At 46.8% G+C, this 20,512-nt stretch overlaps 1 protein-coding gene across 1 annotated transcript; it reads left to right on the top strand.

Moving 5' to 3' along the window:
- The first annotated feature begins 9,382 nt into the window (after positions 1-9,382).
- Positions 9,383-13,682, top strand: LOC123017799 (protein ALP1-like). Its single transcript, XM_044419383.1, has 2 exons — positions 9,383-9,664; positions 11,551-13,682. Exon 2 carries the CDS (start codon positions 12,056-12,058, stop codon positions 13,481-13,483), a length of 1,428 nt encoding a protein of 475 aa, XP_044275318.1. The 5' UTR covers positions 9,383-9,664; positions 11,551-12,055; the 3' UTR covers positions 13,484-13,682.
- Positions 13,683-20,512: the final 6,830 nt, after the last annotated feature.

Genomic DNA, 20,512 nt, shown 5'->3' with positions numbered 1-20,512 from the left:
GTTAAAGTGTTGCACTGGGACTGGGACTGAGACTGAGATCCAGTTTCTATTCCCTGCTCAGTTACCAGGAGGATTCGGAGCCAGTCACCAACTCTCAGCCTAATATACTCCTCCAAAGATAAAATGGAGAGGAGGAGGATGAAAACTTGGTCTCCTTGCAAGAGAAAAAAAGGCAGGATATAAATGTAATAATAATCCAGCAGCAGGATACTGATATGCATATAGTAGTTCCCATAACAACAACAACAACAACAAACCCCTTGCAATTAGACGTACAAACCGGCATTTGAACCAGGCCATGTACTGTTCAGGATCACCTTTGAAAGCCTGTGAAACTTTCAGGGAGCTGGCGCGAGTCCTGAATGAGCCCTACCTGGTGGATATCATAACACCGGGTGCTGAAAGAAAAGTCCTTCAAGATTTTGGAGAACTGGGCTAACCTTGGACGTGTGGTGCGCTTAATGCCTGCCACATGAGCATCCATGTTCCCGAAGGGAGCAGTCCAGAGTGCCACAGTCTGGTAGATTTTTACATGGGTGTCTTCAGTGGAATTCATGATGTGGAAGTCTTTTGGAGTTCCCAAAGATAAGCTTCCCGTGGGCATGTTCTTCAGTGCCCCCCACCCCCATGGGGTGATAGCATGCCTGCTCTTCCTCGGGAACCGGGCTTTCGTGGTTCAGCCATAGCTTATGGCACCCTACTGCTCACTGGGGGTGGGAATTCAACTGCTTCCCCAACAGGGCCAGACAAGCAGTGGAGAGAGCATTTGGATGGCTAAAGCTGAGATAGTGAGGAAGAGCTCCCTGTGGATATCATTCTCACCTGCCGCATCCTCCACAACACCTGTGAGCCGCATGGGGATGCACCCTTGGAGGATAACCCTCAGCTTCCAGGAACCCAGGTGGACAAAGAAGTCTTCCCCATAGGATCACGGCACCCGCAGGCATCTCCAGGCCCAGTGAACTCCCAGCGCAGCACAGAGTCATGCTGGGGTGTGAGAGACATACTCGCAGAGCAATAGCTGAGTTCGTCCAGGAGATTTATCTTCATGTTATTGGTGGTTAAGGACTGCATATTACTCCGCCAACAGTTACGGATATTGGGAGCCGCTTTCGTGCTGGCCACTTATACTCCCAGCCTCCCTCTAGATAGATTGTTGGGGGTACATGGATGCCCATGCAGAGCTTAGTATTTGCACCGTGTTAAGTAGCTGACTAGAATCTTTTGCCTTCTACTGCTAGGAATAAGCAAACATTAAAATTATTACATAAATCCATGTGTGCTGCTGTCTTTGTCCAAGCTGCCAGCACATGTGAGAGGGTACGGCAGTGGAAGACTGTGTTTGGGACTGGAGGTAGGGCGGAAGCTTAAATTCATTTTGGGGGAACAAATCTGAGAGGAGATTGACTCGAAATGGAGGAGTGTTGATCAGTATTGGCAGGTGAGTGACACATTTCTTCTGTCGTTCCTCCATCTTGCAGAAAGAAAGGAACAGACGCCATGTTTCACGCGCTTCCACAGGGATGGTGAACAGGCGGAGATCGGGGGAGCTTTTCATGGGGATGTTTTGAGCAGGTCTGGAAGCAACTGGAGGATTACACGTTTAGAATGCAGAATGGATGAATTGGGGGGGGGGGGGAGGATGCGGCTGATACATCAATCCCTGATAGTACTTTGGCACTGTCAAAGCCTTCAGGACATGGGGAGGAAGTGGGTAAAAAGGAAGAATTTAAAAAGCATGGAGTTGGTAAAACCAGCCTGTGGGTGATTTGATTGTCTAGCAAGCAAATGATGGGTTTGCTCTGGCTAAGACAGCAACAGTGGGTTAATTAAATCATGGGTTGTCTTTAGACACAGCCCAGGTCAGTATGTACTGAGGCGGACTCCACCCTCCTTTCACAGGAGGCCTATCATCTCTCAGAGGGCAAGTGGGTAAGACTAAAAGAAAACTAACTTGCTCAGGACATGGGACGAGGCAGAGATGAAATTGGACCTTCACACACTTTTTGGAATCTAGTGTTCTGCTCCAGAACCCATTTCCCAGAAAGCAAACAGATGATGCTGAGCGGCAAGTACCTTGGCCAAGTGCAAGGCAAAGAGAGGATCTGACCCCAAACGCCAAATCGTGTATTTGGCCTACGAAGCACAACAAAAGACTCGCTCGTGGTGATGCTTAAAGAAGGATTCCCCCAGTACCTCTGAGGGAAAACGCTTCCCTTGCTCCCACCTCTCCAGTCACCAGGATTCTCTCTACCATTTTCAGTTTACCTTTTCCTCATTGTTGCCTCAAAACGATGCACGGCAGCCACCCACGACTTCTGTCTCCTTTGGAACGAGCAGCTATTTTGGAAATAAAGATGAGGGTGTTCAAGTGCATCACTTCCCATGCAGCTTCCTGGTTTAAAAAAGCCCCCAAAAATGAAGTAACGGGAGTGGCATGGGCCCTGGGTGCTGTGAGGGCGTCGGGCACCACGTTAAAGCAGCATAAAATCCTTGTGCTTCATGCAAGGAAGGATGGGCTGTGCATCAACTAAAAGTATTACGACCTTTCTAAAGAATCTCCTCCATGAATTTGTCTAAGCCTCTTTTAAAGACAATCCAATAGTCCATGCCACATTTTGTGTCAATTATTTCCTATGGGTGTGGATGCCCTTTCTTTCTGTCCAGAGTTTACACACCCCATTGATTTGACTAGGAGAGAATCAGCTCAAGGGTTAAAGGAGAGAAACAAAGCTGTGTTTGTGTCCATTCATTTTCTTTTTACTTAAAAAGAAGTGTGGCTCTTTTACACTGATAATGTAGGGCAAGAGTCATAGCTCAGTGGCAGAACACATGCTTTGCACAGAGAGGCCAAGAATAAATTCTGAAATCCCCAGGCAATTGGGGCGGAAAAGGCTGTGAGGCTGAGATGGCACAGCTAAGCCATTGCCGGTCAGATCAGTCTGGACTACAGGTGCCTGTAGTCTGGCTTGGAATGACAGTTTCCAGTGTTCAGCATCTTTTTAGTTACTGTGAATATGAGACAGCTGCTGCCAGAACAAATGTGGATTAGACTAACCCAGCCTAGCTTGTGCATTGGATACTGGCCTCTTTTCCCAACAAATTAACCTTGGACACACCTGCCATGTCACAATATTTTTTGCAGTTAAAGCACTTCTTTTTAGACTGTCTCTTCTTTAGCCATGCTTTTTTCCAAGATGCGCTACTCCATTCTCCTCTCCCAACATGCTTTTTCCATTTTCTCCTTCAACAAGCAGCTAGCCTTCCATGTGTACAAACTCACCTCATTGGACTGTTCAGCGGGTATCTCCCCCTCCACACACACACACGCGCACACGCACACGCACACTTAGATTTTTCTTACACAAAGAGAGGGCAGTTCACCCAGCTGTGGGGTTCCTTCAATGCCTGTTGACTCTTTCCTCTTCTGTGTGGATAATAAGTTGGCTACATAAGAAGCCAGTCTAAGAGAAGGAGGAATTCAATGTTGGTATTTGGACATATTTATTTCTTTGCAGGGTGAAAGCACATTTCCTCTTTGTTCCAGCACAAGAAGGTGTCAAGACGAATTTCACAGAAATGCTTCAGCAAATACCTTTCTTCAGGTTGCCTTTGGCAACAAGCTGCAAATCAGAGATGGGTCCAGAGATACCTCCTCCAATGCTCGAATAATCTGAATGTGACAGCTTATGTGAACTTACGTATGGTCACAGGTCTGGACCAACGGAGTTTTCTCCTCCACCATTTATTATTTATTTCGTAATATTTATATATCCCTTAAATTTAATAAAATTCCCATGTGGCTGACATACAAACATTAAAAGCACAATTGTAATACAATGTCAAAAATTACTGCCATTAAAATAAAACGGAGCAAAAAATTAGCAAAAGGGGGGAGGGGCAGCATGATTACACTAGGAAAAACCTAAGTAAGCAAATGCATTTTAGCAGGCGTTTGAAATATGCCATATTTTCTTTCCCCCCAAACTGCAGAGGAGCAGTTTCCATGGAGAAGGTACCACTACCAAGGAGCTCTGCCCCTGTCATTCTGTTATCTTGGAATGACCAGCAAGGCCTCTTTTGATAATTTTAAATGTCAACTGCATATATATATATTTCCACTTGAAGGAGACAAATGACAGGACTGTCCGCTTTCTGCAATGATATTTAACATCTGTCTGGATCTGTTTGCTTTTGCATCCAGCAGGAAAAGGAAATTCAGGATTCTGTGCCTCATACCACAGAAGATATGTCTATCCTTTACGTTTATTGTTTTGTTTATTGATGAGCCTGAAAACTCTTTACTGGTGTTCATAATCTTAATAAGCACTTTTTAGGCATTGTTGGGATTCATGATCAATTGTATCAAATCAGGAGGAAAACTTCCCTCTAATCTAATTTCCAAAAGACAATTTAAGCAGTATCCCGAAGCCATACTTTATCTGGCATTTAAGATCCCCAAGATTGTTTCACAGATGGTCAAACTAGATCCATTATTCTTTATACCTGAAATTTCCTTAAATCTCAGAATGCGGACCTCACTCTCAGTGGAGAAAAGCTGTTCATAAAAATGTACATATTCCCTCAGATAAGAGATATCCTTCAGAGCCATTCTGCCCTCTGTTCCCAACTATTTTTCCAAAGATTCAACACATTATTTAGGAAATGCATTTGGGGAAGTTCCCCCCAACACTTCTACCCCCAAAAAATTACAGCTTCCAATAGAAGGAGGAGGTTTTAACTGCCCTGATCTATAGCTTTAATACCAAAGGCGTCTTCTTTCCCTATGCCAACAGGCAGACTGTTACCTCCCCATCACAGCTTCACCACTGGGTAGGTTGAGAATCCACATAAATGACACCAGTTGTCAAATGGATGGCACTGGGTTCCACGCATCTAAACACAGAAGGTTTGTCTTCGCTTCCAGGTCTGGCAGCTAGCGAGGGAGAGCACGTCCGGCCCCTCAGCCGTGGCTTGACTCACTTCTCACATCTCTAACTGAGGGTATGGTGCAACCTGAGCCCGGGGATCTCTTTTCTTTGGAAGCAGTGGGCCGACAGGGATATCCTCACTTTGGTAAGTGCGTGAATTTCTTCCTTTTGCAGATTCAATATGAAAATACTAGCTGTTTCGAAGTGTACATTGGCAATCTCTTCAAATAAAGCATACATTCTGCATCTCAGATGGGTCCATGCACTTGGTGCTTCAGGATTCCCAAAATTAATGGAGGACTTCTTAGTTCTATGCAAACAGCCAAACAACCACCTGCAATTTATAGAAAGCTCTTAACATATGAAGAAGTTGATGTTCAGAGAGGAGTAGAATAGCGAACGGAAGGTCTCATCGATTCATGCCATTGGAAAGTGACTGTGTCTTTGGTACACGGTATTTCCTCTGACTTGAAATTTATTTGTTAAAAGCTTTTATATGCCTTTCTATTATATAAAAGTCTCAGGATGAAAATTGCACTTTATACAGCAGACATTCCTGTTTAGGATGTCCTGGACACCACAGAACCTGTTTGGGAGAAACCTCTAGTGGAGGCTGGTGCTCGGACAGGTGGTACATCCCTGGTGACCAGGATGGGGGCACATACCTCAGCTGTCCCTTCTAGACAGACATTACTCAGTGCAGAGCACTGCTTTTGTTGAGCAAGTTGCGCACTACTCCAAAGCCAGAACAAGGCTGGAAGATCCCGATTGCAACAGCAGCGGAGTCTGTCAGTTGTTCCGCATGGCTACAGTTTGTACAAATAACAACAAATAACAAAGCTCTCCTCCAGCACCATATTTTGAATGTGTCCATTTTCTTCATCGGCTTTCTTCGTTGTCCAGCCTACACACCCTTACAAAGTGATCAGGGATACAATAGTGTGGATGATCCTTGTCTTAAGTGAAATTTGCTTGCACCTGATCTTAGTCTATTTCCTTCGTTGCTGCTCTTCCAAGTCTCAGTCTTCTTCTAGCTTCTAGGCTACAGTCTCTGTTTCGGTTGATGATGGAGCCAAGATGTGCAAAATCTTTCATAATTTCTATTTCTTCATTGTTGGCATTTAAATGGTGTAATTATATAGTTGTGATTAATCTATATATTCAAAATGTGCATCTCTTGCATATTAATACCTTGTGGCATATTTAATGCTGTCCTGAACATGTATACTCAGAAGAATATGCCATATGTTTCAAAGCAGTCTTCTCCACAGTTAAGTGGCCAGGATTGCAGTCTAAAAGTGCAATCCAACACAGGCTGGCTGGAACATGCTGCGAATGGTAGGCCTTTTTTTTCAGTCTAAATTTGCATAGGATTGCACCCTAAATTTATCGATTTTTGAGGTACTGCAAAGCTCTTTTGGCAGGGTTTGCCACCGCTCTGAAAGTCAGGATATTAAGCATCGCATGTGATGCTTAAAAGAAAAACAAATGTTATTACAGTATTTGATGTTAGCTGCCTAGAGATGCCATGGGTGAAATAGGGGACATATAACTGTTTAAAATAAATAAATAAATTCTGAATATTGAGACACACCAACAAAAGTTGGGTACATATCGTTCTATTAATACGTTTCTGTGTCATTTATCTTCCCCAAAAGCTCAAAGGTTAGCCTACGTGGTTTCTTGCTGGGCTTCCATGGATCTTGCTGTCCGCCAGGTAAGGGAGGAAAGCCAGGAGCTGGCTGGCCACTTTTGCTAAGGAGTCACAGAGCAAGCATGTTAAAACTCCTTGAGACAGGATTCGAGTAGGTACAAGCAGTTTATTCCATACAAAAAGCGTTTGCAAAGGTTGGCTCAATGCCTCAGTAGTCTGAGAAACAAAGAGCAATCTTTTATTGTTTACAAGAGATTTTATACATTCCTTTCCCCGATGCTCAACACTATCCCCGCTTCGCCATTGGCTGGTTACTAAGTCACCATCTTCCCCATCTTCCTATATCATACTACTTCTTAATATGTTCCCCCCTCCCGCTCATACATCCCATGTTCATGCTAATGAGCCTATTACCTATGAGAGGTGTGTCGTTTACTATTCATAAGCCCATTAAGAGTGCGCAGTACCTTCTAAGAGGTCAACAGGCCGAAGTGGCCTTGAAAATTCTTGTTGTTGTTAGTCGCGAAGTCGTGTCCGACCCATTGCGACCCCATGGACAACACTCCTCCAGGCCTTTCTGTCCTCCACCATCCCCCGGAGTCCACCTAAGCTCACACTAACTGCCCCAGTGACTCCATCCAGCCACCTCATCCTCTGCCGTCCCCTTCTTCTTCTGCCATCTATTGTTCCCAGCATTAGGCTCTTCTCCAGGGAGTCCTTCCTTCTCATTAGGTGGCCAAAGTATTTGAGTTTCATCTTCAGGAACTGGCCTTCTAAAGAGCAGCCAGGGTTGATCTCCTCTAGGACTGACCGGTTTGATCATCTTGCTGTCCAAGGGACTTGCAGGAGTCTCCTCCAGCACCACAATTCAAAGGCCTCAATCCTTCGGCGCTCAGCCTTCCTTATGGTACAGCTTTCACAGCCATACATTGCAACTGGGAAAATCATAGCCTTCACTATATGCAATTTTGTATATATATGTGATGTCTCTGCTTTTTAGTATGCTGTCTAGATTTGCCATAGCTTTCCTCCCCAGGAGCAAGCGTCTTTTAATTTCTTGGCTGCAGTCCCTGTCTTACTTGACACCAAAATGTTTCTTAAATCTTGTGGGGAGGATGAGATAATGAGAATAGGCCTTTCTCCAGCCTCGTTATTGCCAGTTGTAAAGTAATCCATTGTCTGCTCTCCTCCACTGAAGGTGACAGTTTTACCATGTTGGGAAAATTTGGATGAATCCTGTCTGAAAAGCATTACTCCTGTGTGCCTTTGCATTGTGGGATCAAATCCTGTCTTCCTTCTCAAAACCAAGCTGTCACTGTTTAAATGGCATGCCCCCCCCCCCCCCGGCTTCTTTCTCTCACCTTTAGCTGTGGGCTACAGTAGACAGGCCATTTTAGCCCAAATATACATTGTAAATAGTCATTGTTGGAATTCAGTTTACAATAATCTTTTGATACCCAGAGGGCTTCATGTGCCCTGATCATGCAGAATGTTTTAGAGATAAGGGTCTGAGCTTATCATGAATAGTTTCTAGTAGCTTGAATTTGCATGTCTGAACAGACCTGGAGATGGGTTCAAGTTACTCAACTAGAGTGTCAATACAGGCAATTATTATTATTATTATTATTATTATTATTATTATTATAACATTTCTATGCCGCCCCTTGCCGAAGCCTCGGGGCGGCTTACAACAGCCTCGGGGCGGCTTACAACAGAAATATCTTAATCTCATAGTTACAGTGTGATTGACTGACATTTCTTTATCTGTTCTGTATGGGATGACCTCAGAATCTTATTGTAATCTCTGCATTCTGTCATCAATTGCCCTGTACCTGTGTACCTATAAATGCCTTGTAATGGTATTGAAGCTTGGCAGCAGAGTTCACCTCTGTCTGCCCGGTTATGCATGCATTATTGTGATTGTACCGCGGGAACCTTGGGGGTAAAACAATAAAGACTCAGATGGTCTGGACGCTTGGTCTTTCCCACGAACCCAAGTTTTATTCCCTCTTCTCAAATTGAGATTCCGGGATTCTGACAACCACTGTCCCCTAATTTTATCCCTTCTGGTATTTTTCGGGAATTTTGATATAAGAAACATTGTTACTCTTAGAACAACCATTTACATGTTTTGATTCTCATTTGCCTTAAGAGACTTCAATGATCCTGTCCTATTCCTGTTTTTCACCCTTAACACTTAGCAACAGTAACATTTGATTTCTCACACATGGAAACACAAAAAATACCTGCAGCCTGATTCTGTGTTGTTTTACTTAGAAGTGTGGTGTAGTGGTTAAAAGCATGAGACTGGGATTCAGACGATCTGGGTTCTAGTCCCCGCTCAGCCATGGAGCCAACTGGGTGACTTTGGGCCAGTCACAGACTCTCAGCCCAACCTACTTCGCAGGGTTGTTGTTGTGGATGGAGGAGATGTAAGCTGCCTTGAGCCCTTTGTAGGAAAAAGGCAGGATATAAATCCAAAAATAAATAAACGTTATTTAATTGAATAGACCTACTCCCGAGTAACGACGGCCATGCAACTCCCATGCATTTGACTGGCAGGGAGAAAATCCACAAGAGCCGCAGGGGACTTAATTCAGGTTAAAAATTTAGGAGGTGCGGGGGGGGGGAATAAATGCGAAAAGGGGGATTTCTCGGGCCTAAACAATTCTGCCGTGGCAGACCTTATTTCCAAATTTCCAGCCCGAAGCAATCGATGGCTGAACACATCCACCCTGGCTCCATCCATGTGTTCAGATCGCCGTTGCAAGAGTTGTCGGTTTTGCTCATGTCACATGCTGGTGAGCGGAAAAGCAAAGCACAACCGCTAAGCCCTCCCGGCTGAACGACAGGTCGATGAGCAGGGAAGAAGGGGGTGGATTGGTGGGTCTTGATTTGCTTAAAAACGCGCTCGCCCTTTTTCTTTCCGCGTCTCTCCCTCCATCTCCATCTTGGAAATGCCATTTGGGCTCGGAGAGGTCCAGTGAGAATTTCTGGTGCAGCCAAACATAGAAAAAGACTCTGAGGGAGTTGCTAAGTAAAGAAGCCGCTGCGGAGGTCGCTTGTTGAAGGACTCCTGGTGAGTGTGGTTTTAGGGTGCAGGGAAGATGGCGGGGATTGGGGGTGCAGCCTTTAGGATTTTGCGGGGCGGGGACCCTGAGCGCATGCGACGCACGGGGCCGATGCTGGGCGGAGGTGCAGCGCGAGCCCAAGGCGGTCTGGAGTAGTGGTTAGCTCAGCCTTCCATCAGCTGGGGCCATTCAGGCATGCTGGACTAGGACTCCTGTTATAGTAGTTTGGACTAGAACAGGAAGAGAGTCGAGTTCAAATCCCTGCACATCCAAGGAGCCCACTCATGTGCTCTTTGATCACATACATGCATGCTCTCTCTTGTTTTCTGAATCTACCTTACCTGGCAGGGTTGGTGTGAGAAGAAAATGCGGGATGGGGGAAGAACCATGTGTAGAGTATTTTGAGCTCTTTAGAGGAAACATATCAGAAACAAATAGTTATTTGTCCAGAAGCAAGCCCCACTCAGTTCAGCTGGGTTTATACATTAGCACTTAGAGTCATCAAACTCCTCTGCTTTCCTGCCTCATTTCTCTGCTCTTCTGATGACATCTTCCTACAAAATCTATTATCTTTACTACTTCTGACTAAAACACTTAAAATTTCAAACCCTAATTTGCCTTGATTCTCTATTAAGAAAAAAGTCCACCCTTTTCATCAAATTGAAGTTCAGTGCACTTTAACAAACTAAACCAAATGAAACTGCAACAAAAATGAAAACTGCAATATCATTTCAAAGTACAGTAGCACCATATTGTTCAAGACAACAAAAAACATTGTCCACAATTAAAACCTGCATACACCTACAGTAAATAAAACAGATTTTATACAGTGCCTTTACTATTGTTATTGGGATCCACAGCAAAATGGTGCCATGTAGCCTTCCTAACAGGACTGTGCCTTTCAAGATTCAACCCAGATATGTTGCCCTCCAGGATCCTGTACGCCTGGCTGGGAATTTCAGGAGCTGGTATTCTGCACATCTGGAAGGCATCTTGTTGGTTCCCAAAAAGCCTTTGCTGCCCTGGCATGCAGTGTGATCCAACCCCCTCCCCCCACACCCACACCTTTAACTGTTCTTGCCAGTCACCTTTGCAGCCTTGTGAAACATGTATTGATGCATTAAAATATTTCTTGGCCTCCTTCATCATCATACTACAACAAAACGCATAAAAGTGCTGGAAGATTAAAAGTGACAAAAACACAACAAAACAGCAAGAACATAATAAAAGCAGCAGTGAAACAACTGATGAGCAGCATACAATTCTCTGTTCGTATGTAGCGACTCACCACCCAAGTTTGAAGAACACAGCAAGCCATGTCCGCGTGAAATCTTTTAAAGGCATTTAATTGGTTAAGCTGTAATCATGTGAGCACTACTTGGTTAGGTTGTGGTCATGGGATCTTATCATGGGCCCCATCATTAACAACCCACACATAACCCATCATGCTGGGTTGTCACATAGCAGGGGTTGTTTACTGTGGCTTGTTGTGTTGAGCTGGTGATAGACTCTCCTGTGTAGTCAGTGAATTTCTACTCCCCTGCTCAGGTGGAAAACTGAGAATGTGGGATGACTCTACAAGTACGTGTTATCATCCTTTCCCCTCTTTACCCAAGTAACCCCCCCTTCCCTTCCCGTTGTTGCAAGGGTACCCCCCTTTGCTGAAAGGGTCAGTACAATTCCACTTCTGTAGAGGTAGAAGAACCACAGAGCTCTCAAGTGCATGTCTGAAGTAAATAAACAGAAAAGCCCAACAGAAGAGGCTGAATGGTTTGTTAACCAGCCATGGTAGGAGTAGGTGTTTACGTGAACTATGCTTTTAGTGCAGAAATAACTCTGTGCTTTTTCTTCTGTCCCCTTGCCTTTCCCACCCCTTGCCCCCTGCCTTACTCAGTGTGGCTCTTCAAGAATGTTTTGAAGATTCCGGGAACAAAACCAACATGGGAGGCACCACGTTTTCCTTGTTGTAGCTCATAAACTGCTTAGAATAGAGAGCACGGCATTCGGGCCCCATCAGAAGAGGGAGCCCAGACACAAGGGAGAGAAGAGAGACTTGTTAACCTCCCAGTAGTTCTGTTACCAGTTGACGGTGCGCAGCAGCAACCAAACATGGTCGTTTTAAGAAGTTATGGGGCAGAACACTGCAGGTTAATGCTAGTGATTCCATCATGGCTATTAATGCTAGTGATGTCAATGGGGTTGAGGAAGTAGAGGAGACACACCTATACTCAGCCTGTTAAGCATCCTTCCCCCTCCTCTTCCTTTCCCTCCACACCTTTCCCCGTCCACAGCTGGCGTCTGCTTGCTTCTCCTCCACCCAGAGCTGGGGATTTGCCTGTGCAGCTGCAGCTGTGCAGCTGGAACACAGATCTCAGCTTTCCAAGTCTGAGGAGGAAGGCATGGGCGACAACCCCACTGTCGTGGCTGCCATGTACACTAGCCTGCAGTGCATCGTCGAGTACCGGGACTCGGCGGAGGAGCTCTTCTGGTGGCGTGTGCGGTTCCGTACGGCGGCTATTGAAGCCTTGGAGCAGCACCTCAGCGCCATCGGAGCCGCGGAGGGGGCAGTCCTCCGCTTCGAAAGAGACCGGCTCCGTGGCCATATGCGAAGCCTGACGCGGTTGCGCCGGAGAATGTCTGCCGCCGTTGAGCAAGCACGCACCGCGTTTGCGGCCGTTGTGATGGCTGAGCACCTGAACACAGACATGTGCTTAACACGCTGCTGGACTCTTCCACGCACAGAAGCTGCGTGGGCCTCGATGCTCGAGCTAGACAGTTGGGATGATTCCCGTTTCCGTGGAAGTTTCCGGATGTCACGGAAAACATTTGACATGATTGCTGAAGAAATTGGCCCGATGATCCAGAAGCAAAATACAGTAATGCGCCAGGCTGTCCCTGTGAAAAAACGGTTAGCGCTAACGCTGTACAAACTTGCATTCAACTTGGGCTACCTCCCTCTCAGCACCACCTTCGGGGTTGGGAAATCGACAGCTTGTGAGATTTTCAGAGAAACAGTGCGAGCCCTGAATGAACTGTATCTGGCTGATGTCATTAAGGTTGGCGATGAGAAAGAGAACCAGCAAGGGTTTTGTGAGCTTGGATTTCCACATGCAGGGGGAGCCCTGGGGTCATCCCGTGTAAGAATCCTTGCTCCGGAGGGAAAAGGGCCAGAATTCCATAATAAAAAGTGTTTCTACAGCATGGCTTTGCAGGCAATTGTAGACGCAGAGGGCAGGTTCATGGACGTGTATGCTGTCGTTTCCGGAAGGAACCACGACACCGCAATCTTCTGGAATTCTCCGGTGGCTGGTAGGCTAGCCAGGGGCACGTTCTTCACTGCCCCTCCTGCTGTGGTTCATGGTGTCCCGGTGCGCCCCGTCATCCTGGGAAACCAGACTTTTGCGCTTCAGCCTTGGCTCATGGCACCCTACCGCATTCCAGGAACGCCCAAAGAGAAAAACTTCAACTACTACCTCAACAGGGCGAGATTGCCTGCAGAAGGAGCATTTGGGCGACTCAAGTCCCGGTGGTGCTCTCTTTACACGCTCCTGGATGTGGAGGAGGACCTTGTAGCAGATGTCATCCTCTTGTGCTGCATCCTTCACAACATCTGTGAATCGAGGGGAGATGTGCTGCTGGAGGAGAACGCCCAGCTTCCCGGGCCCGAGTCCGAGAGCGATGCCGTTTCCATCGATTTCCAGGGGCAGCAGGCCGCCCCGCAGCCTCAGAATCCCCACTTGGGAGAAGCTTTGCATCGGGAGACGCAAGCCCTACGGACAGCCATAGCTGACTTCCTCTGGGACCATTATCCACACGTCTGTGACTGAGGACTGTGTCATGCTGTGCTTGGCTGTCGGGTGCTTTATTCTCCACACCCTTCACCTGCACCAAACCCATGCGGTTCATTCACATGAAGTGCTTTCGCTGCCTCCTTTATAGCCTCAGCAAGTTGTTTGCGAAGTGTAGTGGGCATTTCTCAGTCCCGTGCCAAATAAAGCAGCTGCCTCCATAGCCTGAGCAACCTTAGAGTAAAACGCATTGTGATCCATGTCAGGTGTGGGGTTCTTTTGGTCCCAACTACAGTAGCAGTACATGCCCCACAAGTGCTTCAGAAAGGGAAGGCATTGGATGGGTGTGTGTTGGGATTTTGAAGACAGAAACACGGCAGCCTCGGCTCTGGCTGCTCCCTGTGCCCCATCACCAGCCCCCAAGGCGTCAGAGTAATGCATTCTGGGAAGTTTGCCAATAATCTGCCTTCTGAGCAGTTTTTCGCAGGGAAGCCAGCAACTGCACGAGGGGTGGGTGATGCTGGCAGATGGGGAAAGAAAGGAGCAGAGGATGCTTTGATATGCTCAAAGTAGCACATCAAAGTGAGGGTGTGAGAAAGGAGTGGAGGAGGTTGGGAAGCACTGCAGTGGCAGGCGGGAAGCGTGGCGGCAGCAGGAGGGAGGGAGGGGAGCGAAAGCGGCTTGACCAGCTGGCACGGTGTTGCAGATGACTCCAGTGTGGCAGTTCCTTCCAGCAGTGACTGAGGGCGGCAAGGATGGTCTGTTGCCAACTCAAAGCTTCAGAAGGAAGCTGGGTGGGGAAAGTTCCCAGCAGGACGGTGCGGGGATCCTTGAGAACAGCCAGGGGTTGCTCTGCAGCTGGAACACAGAGGGTGGACCTGTGGCGGAGAGGGTGCTGAGGCAGTGCCGCCTTGCCAGCGGTTGCCCATCCTTTGCAAAGGCTCCAGGGGCATGCGCTGGGAGTGGGTCCGGAGGGCAGGGGAGAAGCACCCCGATCTGGAAAACAAGCTTTACCGCACTCACGCAAAAGTAAGATGAGCCCGGCGAGTCCCTATGAACAGCAGCAGCAAGAACTGGGACTGTTCAGCTTAGAAAAAAGGTGATAGAGGGGTTTAAAATAATGCATGGGGGGGGGGGGAGAAGGCAGATGGAGAGGGGGACATTTTCTTTCTCTTCCATAACACCTGAGCCCAGGGTCATCCCATGAAGCTGATTGTGGGAAGGTTTAAGACAGAATTCCTCACACTGTTTATTCTTAAATTATGGAATTAGCCGCCATGGGAAGTGGTGATGGCCGCCAATCTGGATGTGCAGGTTCGTGAGGGAGGAGGCTATCCATGGCTACTAGCTTTGCTGGCTATGGGCTGCCGCCTTCACCAGAAGCAGCATGCCAGCACACACAAGTCCCAGAGGAGCTTGGGCAGGTGGGGGTCTTGCACCCATCCCGCTTGAGGGATCCTGTGGGCAGCCGGGTTGCCACTCTGTACAGGCCTCAGGTCCGATCCAGAATGGCTGTTCTTGTGTTCTTACTCCGTTCACACAGTGGCCAACAAGCTGCCCACAGGAAACCTGCAAGCAGGACGTGAGTGCAAAAGCACCCTCCCACCCATGTTCCCCAGCAACTGATGCCCATAGACATGCCGCCTCTGATACTGGAGGTAGCAAATAATAGCCTAGCAGCCATCAATAGCCTTCTCCATTAATTTATCTAGTCCCCTTTGAAAGCCATCTCAATTGGTGACCATCTTCTGGAAGGGAATTGCATAAACTCTGCACTGTATGAAGAAATGCTTTTCATCTCTCCCAATTCTCTCACCAATCACCTTCATGGGATGACCTCTTTGAGTTCTGAGGCGACAACAGAGGGAGATACAGGTATCCCTATCTGCCTTCTCGGGACCATTCATAATTTTGCACACTTCTATCATGACTCCTTTTACTTGCCTTTTTTTTAACTAAACAATCCCAGCTGTTGTCATCTTTCCTCAATGGGCAAGGCGGTGGCAGGCCCAGGACCGGACCGGCCCCCCCGCCCCCCCGGCTCACATAATTAAAAGACGGGCTGGATCTGGCCCGCAGGCCATAGTTTGAGGACCCATGCTCTAGCTCCTTCATTTGTGAGTCCGTGTAAGAAAATTCGATGGCCAGGCCAACGTGTTTTGAAGGTTGGGGAGGAGAACAAAGGCAGGCTTCACCCTGTGCTGTTTCTGCCTTGCATTAGATACCTGTAATCCCCCAACGCTGATGGCACTGTTAGTTGCTCTTAACAAAGAGCAGACGTTCAAAATACACCTGGAATTATAACAGTGGTGCAGCTGACTTTATACGACTTTTTAAAAAATCCTTATTAGGGTCTTTAAAAGTTAATCTCTAAGCAAAACCAGAGAGCAGACTAGGACTTTCTCAACAAAATGTAAGAAATACACATATATGACACTGGAGCCAAGAGTTGTTTTATTATACCTTGTCTTTCTATCACTCAAAAATACATTTGTGCATTTGAATAGCTTGCACTACCCAATCCTCCATTTTCACATTCATTTTGGATGGACTTCATTATCTTCATGAGTATTCAGTGTAACTGAGACCCTCCACTCCAAATTGTGTAGCTGTTCCTTGCTTTTAAGAAGACTTTCTAATTCCCAGAAGAGGCTTCATTTTCCAGCTTTAACAAAACTGGATCTAACAGGGGATCCCTGAGCAGCACTGAGGAAAGGGAGATCACATCAAAACACAGTTTGGGTGAGAGAATAGAAACGTTCAATTGAAAAACTCTTTGCCCTTGGAGCAAAATTCTTGGATTTGTGTACAAACCATCTGTGTCCCTTCTGACATCCTGGATGGTCAAAATCTCTTTCCTGAGCACTGTTCCAATTTTTCACTCTCTCCTGATCTCACTCTCCAGATATAATGGAACAAGAAAAGGACTGCTGAAGCTTAGATCTCCTGAGATTGGAGAAAAAGACTTCCCCAAAGGTTCATTCAAGTAAGAAGGCGCATGCCCAGAGAATATCTTGTTATGGATAAGGAAGAGGAATTGCAATGAATTTGAGTATGATTTTACTTTCAAACACATTTTCTGGTCCTTTAAAACACTCCTGTAGCCGGCCTGTGCCGCCATTTGCTGCCTGCACACACGCTTGCTGTGCGGGGGGGGTGGGGGGGAGGTGGTGGCTCGCTCGCTCGCTCGGACATGGTTTTGGATTCGCTGGGAGATCTCCGAGCGAACGAGCCACCGCCGCGCGTGCCCGATGCTGCCTCACACACACCCGACGGCACCTCACCGGCCCGCGCCCCCAGGCACCCCCACCTCACCGGCCCACGAGGGTCACCGCAGCCTTTCAACTGGCCCCCTATTCAAAAAGTTTGAGGACCCCTGGTGTACTGGGTCAGGCTCATGGTATGACGACAAGGCAGTGGATGGCTTTGAGAAGGGATATCCCATTGCCTGAAGAGAAATTGCATTATGGATCATGCATTATGCATTATGGATCAGTGGGAGGTTCCGCAAGGCCATAATTTAGGTGAGGGAAATGCAAACCCAGCTCATTCAATGCCATTATCTACATATGAGGCAGCCCTGGGAGCTGCAGAGAACTAGCTGACCTCTAACAGAGGATGTTCAAACCATACCTCCACTCCTTATATCCTTTCAGTTAGGGTATCCTAGCAAGACAACAAAAGAGGAGGAGGAAAATCCATGGATTCTGAACAGTCAAATCTCTGAGAACAAGGCCTTTGCAGATGCTCATTCAGATATGTGACCTTCTTAAATGCTTGCCAAAGGACAAATATATATAATGTGGTTTCCTCTAGATTTCTATGTTTATTTACTGGGGCAAGGTGAGGGTGGGGAAATCTGAATGGTGGGCTAAATGGAAGGCCTGGAGGAATGTTGTATTCCTTGTATTCCCCCAGGCCTTCCTGTCCTCCACCATCCCCAGGAGTCCACCTAAGCTCACACCCACTGCCTCAGTGACTCCATCCAGGCACCTCATCCTCTGCCATCTCCTCCTTTTGCCATCCATTGTTCCCAGCATTAGGCTCTTCTCCAGGGAGTCCTTCCTTCTCATTAGGTGGCCAAAATATTTGAGCTTCATCTTCAGTATCTGGCCTTCTAAAGAGCTGTCAGGGTTGATCTCCTCTAGGACTGACCGGTTTGATCGCCTTGCGGTCCAAGGGACTCACAGGAGTCTCCTCCAGCACCACAATTCAAAGGCCTCAATCCTTTGGCGCTCAGCCTTCCTTATGGTCCAGTTTTCACAGCCATGCATTGTAACTGGGAAAACCATCGCTTTCAACTGGGAATACAGGCTAAGAATCCCTCCTGGTTTGCAGATGCATTTCCATTGCCCCACTTTGACCTCTTGCAAAGAGAGGGGTGTGTGTGCATGGGAGCTGTTCAACTGAGCTGCCTTTTAGTTTATTTCAGACGCTCTTTTCCAGCTGACCAAATCACCTTTTTGTACTTAGCAGGACTTCCCAGTCTCAAGCCCAAGCTGAGCCTTCAGGCTGAACAAGCAGAAGAGGCTTCGAATCCGGAGCAAAATGTTGTAAAAGAAAATGAGCCACTGCACCACAGCTCTGGTGAGCCAGTGAGGAAAGGTCTCTTATTTGAAAGCCAGCAAATCTCAGGGGGAGACCATGATGTTCTCTTGCCCTTCCTTACTGATCAGGTTTTCCTGATGTGCTAGTAAAGATGGAAGACAGAGCAGGGGTCCAAGGATCAGAGACAAGTAAGGATCTCAGGGGTTCCTGCCCAGGTGAGAGATGGATTCATCTCTCAATCAGGCTGCAGAGCTGCATTTATTCTGAATCTGTGACTCACTTTGATGCATGGACCATTTGCAGGTTCCTTTGTCACACTTCCCCACAGAAACATCTTGGATTTGAATGTTCTCAGAAGTAGCAGGGCAGGCTTGAGAGATGTTTGCTTTGGCATCTGATAGAGAAAGGCAGCAGAGCAACAAAAATGCGGCAGCGTCTGTCCAGGCTCTGAGCTGGCTGCTGCAGCTCAGGGCTCAGGCCAATCTGGAATGGAGCCCCATTCAGGGCAGGGAAGGGGAGAGGGAGGAGAAAGGATATCTTGTATTTTCATTTTTCCTGCTTTCCTGAAATGTTCTCCATGGTAAGATAAACTGCTAAAAGACTCTGGCTGGCTGCCAGTCTTGCACCAGAGCACCTAATTACTATGAAATTGGGGGAGATTTCCAAAGAAGAGGGAAAAAGTGTGTTCTTCCCCTTCCTGAAAGCGGCTGAAGTGATACCCCCTAATTCCCATTCCAGGATTGATACTTAAGATGGGTTTTTTTTTTCTTTTCCTTCTTTCTGAAGCTTCCTCATATATTACAAGAAAGGCAGGGGTGTTATTTTGCCTCAATACATTCATTTCCCTCACACCCATCCCTTCCTGAGGCACTTAATGAAATCTCTGGAAAAAACAGTATTTTAAGCCAAGTGTAGGACTGACTGTTCTCGACCTGATATAAAAGAATTTGTCAGATATAAGTAGCAAGAGGGATTTTAAACTGGTTGAGAAATGTCATTTAAGAGTGCCTTGAAGGAGGATTTATTGCAAAATGCATGCACTTGGTCAAAGTATAGTTCGTCTTGGAGGCTGTCTCCTTTTTACTGAGCTTGGTCCCTTCACATTTGGCTTTCCTACTTACTGCATTCTCGGTACTCTTTGTTTCTCTGCTCTTGTGTGAAATCTTGCTGTCCATTGATCTGCAGAAGGCAGTATTATAATACATTTTCCAAACGCTTTGTAGCAGTAGGATGTCCCAAATGTGGAAGAATGCTGCTTATGTTCCTTGTGCCTCTGGCCCCATTTCCATCAAAATTAAGACCCAATAAGGCAAGGTTTGAGATCTCCGTCCTTTGTTCCTCTTGTTCTGTCTCTGTCCTCATCAGGGTTTCCCACTAAAAGAATTATTCATTGGAGTCAAACAAACTAGGCAGAGAGTAGCCCCTGGGAAACTCTCAGCATTTGCGCCAGCCTGAGAAAATGCTGTTTTAGTTCATGTGTTTTATTAATTAATTGTAGTTTCATGTTGCCTTCTTTGCTAAAGGGCAGCAATGTAGAACACAACAAATTCAGACAAAAGTAACACATTTTTTAAAAGCATGAAAATACTAAGATGCTAAAACAATGGTAGATTAAATAGCTAGGCACAAATGTGTCTTGACCCCTTTTCCAAAAGTTGGGCAGTTGGGGGCTAGTCAAAGAGAATGCATTCCACAGTTTGGAAGCAACACAGAAGAAAGCCTTTCCTGGTGTGTTCAGTGACAAACAGACAACTTCCAAGCACAGAGCCCTTGAAAGGCCTCCCCTACAGTACTTAAAAACTGAACAGGTTCATGATAAGCAAGGCACCTCCTTAGGTAACCTGACCCTGTTTGTCCTAGGACTTTAAGGGTGAAAGATGGAAAATGCAATGGAGTAAAGGAAGCCACTGTGGCATGGTGGTTACGTGGCTGGACTGGGACTCAGGACATCCAGGCTCTAATCCCCGCTCATCCACCAAGCTCACTGAATGACTTCAGGCCGGTCATGGCCCTCACAGGGTTATTGTTGTAGTGGGGATAAAATAGAGAAGGTGAGAACCTCACAAGGCATCTTGGGTTCCTTTCAAGAAGAAGAACTGCCGGGTATAAATGTAATGTACTAGCAAGATTGCGAGAGAGAAATATTTTACTCCAGTGCATTTCAGGACCGTACAGGTCCTTTCTCAGGGCATTATTTACAGAAAGCAGGCAGTGTCACATGTGGCTGTGCTAATTCCTCAATCTCCTTTGCTCCCACCTACTCCTTTTCCTGAAAGGACTAGCTTGGATTCTGTTGCTATCTCTACCCCAATGGTCATAGCTTGAACTGTTGCACCCAACCCACCTCCATTTCTCCATTCCTTAAGATACAGCTCCAGAACCCTGGTCAAGCCACATTAAAGCCACCTCCTAAAAATACAGAACCACCCAGGCAGTGCTAACAACTTCCCACGGGGAAGGAAGCAAACTGCACCAAAAAGCTGGAGCGAAAGGCAGCATGTCTCTGTCACCCTAGAGCGA

Source organism: Varanus komodoensis, unplaced genomic scaffold (assembly GCF_004798865.1).
Source record: "Varanus komodoensis strain SLA01 unplaced genomic scaffold, ASM479886v1 scaffold102, whole genome shotgun sequence".
NCBI lineage: Eukaryota > Metazoa > Chordata > Lepidosauria > Squamata > Varanidae > Varanus > Varanus komodoensis.
This window is presented reverse-complemented; position numbering and strand designations above follow the sequence as displayed.

What these genes read in the sequence shown, in the direction of transcription:
- LOC123017799 (XM_044419383.1), top strand. Translation starts at nt 12,056, where the DNA reads ATGGGCGACAACCCCACTGTCGTGGCTGCCATGTACACTAGCCTGCAG.